At 66.0% G+C, this 7,757-nt stretch overlaps 1 protein-coding gene and 1 long non-coding RNA gene across 2 annotated transcripts in view; one reads left to right on the top strand and one right to left on the bottom strand.

The window, feature by feature from the left end:
• Window positions 1-1,400, bottom strand: part of SLC38A10 (solute carrier family 38 member 10) — a 30,976-nt gene extending 29,576 nt beyond the window's left edge. The window contains exon 1 of the mRNA XM_032129428.1: window positions 766-1,400. Within this exon, the coding sequence (XP_031985319.1) occupies window positions 766-1,389 (624 nt within the window). The 5' untranslated portion in view covers window positions 1,390-1,400. The remainder of the gene's footprint in view (window positions 1-765) is intronic.
• Window positions 1,401-4,823: 3,423 nt separating this feature from the next.
• LOC116453672 lies at window positions 4,824-7,581 on the top strand. The gene is made up of 3 exons (XR_004243894.1): window positions 4,824-5,085; window positions 5,986-6,161; window positions 7,010-7,581. It is a non-coding gene; the product is annotated as an uncharacterized LOC116453672 (long non-coding RNA).
• Window positions 7,582-7,757: the final 176 nt, after the last annotated feature.

The following is a 7,757-nucleotide window of genomic DNA, read 5'->3' on the forward strand; positions in this document are numbered from 1 at the left end:
GGGAGCAGGCTGTGGAGTAGAACTTCCACCCTGGCTCTTCCCCCAGTGCCCTCCACAGCTCCCAGTGGGTTCAGGGAGCACAGACAGACCCCGAGGTGCCACCTCTGCTGCAAACTCATTTATCAACAACACAAACTCCTCACGCAGCTCCTGCCTCGCTGCCTTCTCTGCTCACAGGGGTGGGGACCACGGGGCACCAAGCAGGTGACTTGGAGCAGGCCCAGATCCCGATCCCAGCTGCCCTTTCCCTGCTGTCTGAGGCAGGCGAGGCCGTGGGCATGGGGGCAGATCCCGGGCAGGGGTGTGGGGGCACAGCCGGGGTTTGGAAAAGCCTCCAAGCCAGCTCACGTTTATCACAGGGGTAAATCCTTAGATTTTATTTTTCCCTTCTCCTTACAAGACAGGCAGAAACGATCAGTTGGAGACAACAGGACAGGGAAAAACCCAGAGTTTGGTGCAGAAGTTTTGAGCTGGAGAATTCACGACTAAGAAAAGCGCAGCGTTTGGAACACGAGGTGCCCGATCTGGGTCTTGAGCGTTTCCTTTGCTGACTTTCCTTTCCAGCCAGGGAACCACCCCCCAAACTCGGGCCAGAAGGGCAGAGGCAGCCTCTGCCCGCCTTCCCCCAGAGTGCCCGGGCCTGGAGGAGCTCGCCGAGGCTTTAGGCTTCCAAGGGCACGGACCGACACCCCCGCCCCAGCCCGGGGACACCGGCAGGACCCCGCTCCCCGCTCGGACGCAGCGCCCGGCCGGGCGGCTCCTCACCTGTCGGAAGCAGAAGGGCACGGTGAGCACGCTCACGCCCACGATGCTGTTCACCACGTTCATGATCAGGCCCCAGTTGGAACCCGCCGCCGCCGCCGCCGCCGCCATGGCTCGCGGCGGAAGGTCCCCGCGGCGGGGGACCCGGTTTGTGGCCGCTCCCCGCGCCCCACGGCCGGCTCGGAGCCCCCGCAGCGCCCGGTGCCCCTCAGCCGCCCGTGCCCGCCATGGCCCCACCGGGCCCGCCCCGACCCGGCACCGGCCACAGCGGCACTTCCGGCTTCCGCCGCCGCCGCAGGAGGTCACGTGGTCCGCGCGGCGGAGCGGGGACGCTCCAGCCGCCTCGGAGGCCTGGACTCGCTGGTGCTGGGAGGGTAAATGGGGGGTCCTCGTGGTTGGGGGCACCCCCGGAGAGCTGAGCACGGCCAGGGAGGTGCGGGATTGCACAAGGACACACATCCGTTCAGATCCATGCGTGGAAAGGCACGAACATGGGTGCGTGCCTGCCTTTACATGCATGTGTGTGCGTATACACGCATGACCACACATCTTGCGGCAGCGCTGACACCCGAGCGGGGGTTCCCGGCGTGATGGGGGCCTCTGAAAGGCCCCTCGAGGGCAGCCCATCACCCCGGCATCGCCTCCCGCCTGCACATCTGGGCACGCGTCCAGCTGTGCACACACATCTGCTCCCCATCCCAACCGGAGCCGTCCCCAGCTCTGCCGCGGACGTACCCCCCACATCCCACAGGACACGGGAAAAAGAAGGAAAGATGAGGGGGGGCTCTGGAAGGGTCCCCCGAGGCCAGGCGTGGCGGCAGCTCGCGGTGGCACACGCCAAGGGCACGTTCCCGTCGGAACGAAACGAGGCGCTCGTATAATTTGCAGCAATTGCGATGGGAAACCGCAGGAATTCGCTCTACAAAAGGTTTGCAGGGAGGTGAACAGGCGGCCTAATTCCCTCCAGGTGCTGCGTGGGATCGGTAGCTCCGGCTGCGTTTTCCTGGCTCCTGTGCCGGAGCGGTGGCTGGGTCCGTGCTCGTCCTCGGGGTGGGATGAGGGATCCCCTCGGGAATGTCACGCAGCTGCTTTGGAGGAGCCGAGCCATGGTCAGGAAAAGGCCTCTGGTGGCTTCTCCATGTCCGAGTGGGAGCCGAGGGCTTGGGAAATGTCCAGAGCCAGCCAGGAGTCCCCGTGACATGGGATGGGGACAGCAGGGGAGCAGCCCCCGCTCCGCCATCCTCCTGTGCCACGAGCCCGGGGCCTGCCCATACCCATCCCCAGGGAATGGGGTTTTCTCCAGCTCCTCAGGTACCATCAGCTGCTCTGCAGCTCCGAACATCCCAAATTCTGCCTCCAGCAGGAGCCGGGCTCTGTCCCAGCAGCACCAGGGCAGTTTCCCATCACGGACCTGCTGAGAGCAAGGGAGAATTCCCTGGAAAGCCCCAAACACTCTGAACGGCCGGGCACGAGCCACCAAAGGGCCCGGCTGGGTTTGGGAGCCAGCGGCAGCAGTCCCACCACAGGATCCACTGGGAATCCCAGGTGGCTCAGAGCCCTTCCCAGTCCTGCCCCATGGCCCAGATTCCTCCCGCTGGATTTGGAGCCACGGAGAACAACCAGCCCCGGAGGATGCCAGAGCCACAATTACTGTAATTAGAAATGGGGGCTCAGGGCTGGCTGATCCCGCAGGGATCCTGCACTGCTTCGTGGAAGTACAAATCGCTCGGGATGTCCGGGGTCCGCTGCTGCGTCCGATGCTGCTCCGCAGGCAGGTGCACACGTGTGCTGGCACACACACGCTGTGCTGAGCTGAGCCAGATTCCCAGCTCCCACGGGTGATGCTGTCCCAGGAAAACAGCTGGGCCCATCTCTGCTCCCACCCCATCCCACCCTTGTTCAGGAATTCGCCTCAGCGGCAGCTCCGTGCCAAGAGACTCCCATGAACCTTCCATGGCACAGGGATGCTCTTCCCTGGAACCACGAGCTCCCTGGGAGCATCCATGCCCTCCCTCTTGAGGGACACAGCACAGGGTCCAGCAGGAATGGGAAGGAATGGGAACCACCTCTCCAGACCTGGGGCAAGCCCACCCACACCCCACCCCACGTCCCCCCTTCACCCAGGGACCGGCACCCAGCACCCAGGGCCACCCTGCTCCCGACGGCTGGTTCCGGTGACAGATGCCTGGCAGATCCCAGGAACCACCCGACAGGGATTGGAAAACATAAATTAAAACAAATTGCAGTTTTATATTGCAAATAAGGGCAGTTTGATGGGTTTTATTGCGGAACAACCATTAATGAAGTGCAGTTTCAGGCACCTTAATTGCTCAGGGACCAAAGTTCAGTCCGTATCTCCAGCACGGGCTGGGAGCTGCCGCATGTCCCGCGAGGGCCTGGCAGGTTGGGAACGGTATTGGGAATGAATTTATGGCCATGAGGAGGAGGATGGAGGCAAGGGGCCCAACCCATGTGGAGGAGTTAAAGCAGCGTGGGACAAACAGCACAGCCTGTGCTGGGGGGAGGCGGGAGGCCGTGGTGTCCCCGCCACGGTGTCACCCCAGTGTCAGCCGTGGGGCTCCACAGTGGGTGCTCACCATGGGACGGATTTTGGGATGGGGGTCCCCAAGCCTTTGGGACGCTGGTGCTGCCCAAGAGCTGGGCAGGAGCGATGCAGATGCAGAGCCAAGGCCGTGGGGGACCCCGGGCAGCCCCCTTCGCCCCCCGAACAAAACACGCGTGGGTGTGCAAGGCACAGAGGGGCGTGCGGGTGGACACAGCACCGCGGACACAACCACGGGGGATCCACGCGCAGCCGCGCACTCGCTGGACACGCACCGCGCCCCCCCACGCGAGCCCCGGCACCGTCACACCCGCGCGTGGACGCGCTCCCCACCTGCACCTACCCGCGCCTAGCACAGGCACCGAGCTGTGCCGAGCCGTTCCGAGCCACGCGGTGCCTTGCCGGACCTTACCGGGCCGTACGGAGCCTTACCGGACCTTACCGAGCCGCACGGGTCCGGCGCGGTGCCCCCGCGCGCGCCCGTTCATTCACCCACCCGCGCCGTGGGAACGAGCCGCGCGCGCCGCGGGCGGGAAGCGCAGCCCCGCGCTGGCCCCGCCCCTCCCCGCGCGCATGAATGGGCGCGCCCCGCCCCGCTCCGTATAAGGACACCCGGCCCGGCTCGGGGGGCGGGGCCTGGCCGGGCCCGCCCCGCCCCCCGGCCCCGCCAATCAGAGCGGCGCACTGGGCCGCTCGCCGGGCTCCGGCCTTTGTTTGTGGAGGGCACCGGGGCCAATGGGAGCGCGGGCCGGGGGGCGCTGGGCCAATGGGAGCGCGGGCCGGGGGCCGCTGGGCCAATGGGAGCGCGGGGGGGGCGCGGGGCGGGGCGCGCGGCACGGCCCGGTCCGGCCACGTGCGCGCGGAGCCGCCCCCGCGGGGACCGGGAACAGCGACGGGACCGGGGGGACCCCGGCGCGGCCGTGCGGGGCCCCATGTCACCGGGCTGTGTCCCTAGCGGCTGCCCCGTCCCCAGCAAGCCCAAGGGCACGTGCCTGTCCATGCCCTATCAATGCCGAACCCCGGTGCCTCCGACGGCTCGGCACCTTCCTGTCCCGGGAGACCCCGGGGGGCCACGGTGGAGAGGCCCCAGCCCTTGCTGCATCCATAGGACGCTGTCCCGGGTGCGTTGTGGGTCAGGCTGGCCTTGCCAGCCGGAGGTGGCAGCAGGGTTATTTTGTGCTTGGATGCTTGTGGCCCCACTCACCCGTTATAGCCAGGACTGGGGAGGGGGCTCTGGGCAGCAAATCCCAGCTGCTGCCAGGGCTGGGACAGGGCCACGTATAGATCTGTGTACTGGGACAGGGCCAAACACCGACTACACGGAGGGGACCATGCTGGGCAGGAGCCTCCTCCCGGGGGGGCCTGGAAAGGAGCGCCCGTAAATCCCAACCCGTGCCCGGGTTGTGTCTGGGATCTGCTGTCCCCTCCTTGGCTGTGGGAAATTTCCTGGTTCCCAGCCGGCCCCAGCGCCAGGCCAGCCCCACGCCCGTGCCATGGCCGCAGTCATGGCAAAGCCGGGGCACTCCCAGCCCAGCGGCAGGAGGACGAGCTCTTTGCTGGAAAGGTGAAGGTCACGGTCATTTTCTCCGTGACAGGCAGCTCCTGGCTCCGTATCTGTCTGTTCCCATCCCTCCAGTGCTCCAGGACACCATCACAGCTGAGTGTCTGTCGCACCGGCCGTGGCACCGACATTCCCGACTGGGAGCCGTGGTGGTGGAGGCTGCTGATGGCCAGGCCAGGAGGTGCTGACTCCGCTGCAGGTTTGCTCCTCATATCCCTCCCCACGTCTCCCATCACCAGCCCACAGCTCCGGCTCCATCCCCCCATCCAGCCAGGCCTGCCTACGATGCTGCCCAAACCACGGCAGCAGCACCGAGCACCCGGGCAGGGGCACAGCCCCGGTGGCACCTGATGGCCGGGACAGCGGCCAGCCCGGGCCGGCCCCGCCGCGCTCTCCGGCAGGCGGGGAAGCACCGGTGCATCTCCCGGGGCCCGGGGAGAGAACAAAGGAGGGCAGCTGCAGCGGAGGGAGCGGCGCTGCCGGATGCGCTGCAGCGCGGATAATCCGCCCCGGCACAGCCCCCGGAGCACCGGCGGCTCCGGGCGCGGGGAGCGGCCGCTCGGGCCGCGGCGTGAGGGCTGTGCGGGGATGGGGAGGGGGCTCATCCCGGCTCCCCACGCAGCCCCATCCCGGATCCTCGTGCCGTGCCCCCCGTTCCATCCCGCCCCGTGGCCGCGGCCGCGCTCACCCCGGCTAGTGCCGCGCCATAAAGGAACCGACTTACATTAACGACTTTTGTCACCAAAGTCATTAACATAATAGGGCTTCCACATCAAAATTGAATATTAATGCTCCGCCGGCTGCGGAGGGAGGCGGATAATTGCTCTAATACATTTTCCAGTCGGATTTTCGCATCGCGGCAGCAATTGCATTAGCAAACCCGATTATTCCCACGGCCGGTACAATGGGATGGTTAATGGGAGTTAAGTTCCTGCCTTTTTCCTCGGACCCCTGAGCGGCTGCCGCTCCGTGCCCCCCACTGCCCCCACCCGCGGGGAGCGCGGGGCGGGGGACGAGGTCCCTGAGCTGGGAGCAGAAGGGACAGTGGCGCGGAGCCACCTCGTCCCTCCGCGCTGGCAAACACGACCCTTGGACGCAGACGGCCTTGAGACGCACCGGGAATGCCGTGGCCAGCTGGAAAACCGCCTGTCCCCGGAGCCGTGCTGTGCTGTGCCATTCCGTGCCGTTCTGTGCCGTGGGGAGCCCTAGGACGAGCCATGAAGGACAGCAGAGGGGACACACCAGCCAGGGGGTACCAACACAGAGCTGCTGGAGGTACAGGGAGAGCCAGAGGTTGTTCCCAGCTCCCATCCCAGGAGTGTCAGGGTGTCAGGGGACCCTCCTGCCTCCTTTCCCTTCCGTGGGGGTTCAGCAGCTCCCAGGAGGATAAAGCTCAGGAAAACAGCTGAGGAGGGGGGACACCATCGAGGTTACAGCCCCTTCACTGCACCCCCAAACATGTCCCCTGTGCAGGGACAGGCCGTGCCCTCTGCCACCACACCCCGTCCTCGGGGTCCCCTCTTGCCCCCCCAAGGGGCATACAGTGCTCAGGGGGCTCTGTGGTGGCACAGCCCCCGCTGGGAGGGGGGCAGGCACCGTGAGAGCAGCAGTGGACAATGGCAGCTGCGGGGCTGGGGAGTGGATGTGGGGCGATCCTCATTAAATTGACTTTAATTGTGCTTATTTGGCCTCACTTCATTGATCAACCTCACAAAGCAGAGTTATCCCCACGGGGCAGGGGGGCTGCCCGTGGTGGGGGGCTGCCCACAGGGTTTAGACACGCACAGTGGGGGTCTGTCTGCCCACTGGGGGGCTGCCCAGAGGAGGGGGTCTGCCCAAGGTGGGGGTTCTGTCCGCAGGGGATGCCAACTCATGAGGGGCAGTCAGCCAAGGGAGGGGGTTGCCCGCAGCAGAGGCTTGCCCAGGTTTGATGTTTACCCACTGGGGGTCTGCTCACTGTGCCCAGGGACACAGCCCTGGTGCTCCACAAGCCCTGCGCACTCAACCCCTTCCCACCCAGCACCAGGGGCTCCCCTGGCCCCTTCCCATTCCCACCGGCATCACTGTGGGAAGGAAGAGCCTGAGAGCCGCTTTTTTTGAGGTTTTTTGGTTTTCTTTTTCAGTCACGAAACTCTTTCCCAGGGCTCCCACACCACCGGTGGCTGCACATCGTGTCCCCCCACACCGGGATCCGCACCGCGCTCCCGTTCGGCACCGATTCCATGCGCTGGGATAATCCACAACGGCCTTTTCCTGCCCTTTCCCACATGGAGAGGGATCTGACGGGCCGTCGAACGGCAGCCACGGAGGTGAATGCGGAGGCTGGGTGTGCGGTGCCTCCGCGCTGCTGGTGCCATCCCGTGTCCTTCTGTGTCCGTGTGTCCCTCGGCGTGTCCCCGAGCGTGGCTCCGTGCCGCGGCCGCACGTCCCGCTGCACCAGCGCCTGTGCCGGGCTGTGCCCCGCGGTGCGGCCGCCTGTTCCCGGCTGTCCTTGTCTGTCTGTCCCCGTGCCGTGTCCGTGCGTCCCGGCGCGCGCAGCTCTGTCCACGCGGCGCCAGAGGGTCCCCGCGGCCCCCGGCCGCTCCCTCCTAACTCGATTGCCGTCCCACGTAATGAATCGCCCGCCGTAATCTAATCGTGGTTACGAGTGATTGGGATTTATTTCAGCGTTGTCAATCAATTACAGCCTCTTATTGCAAAAAAGGAATAAAACCCAAAACCCCGCGGCGCCCCGACAGGGACCCCGATGGCAGCCGCTGCCAGGCCTCTGCTCCCGGTACCCCCCGGTGCTGCTCCTGCTCCCGTTCCCACTGTGTGGTTGGTCCCCAGTACCCCACACATTGCTCTGCACGGCCCCCCCACATTGTACAG

The sequence above is a fragment of the Corvus moneduloides genome, chromosome 19 (assembly GCF_009650955.1).
Source record: "Corvus moneduloides isolate bCorMon1 chromosome 19, bCorMon1.pri, whole genome shotgun sequence".
NCBI lineage: Eukaryota > Metazoa > Chordata > Aves > Passeriformes > Corvidae > Corvus > Corvus moneduloides.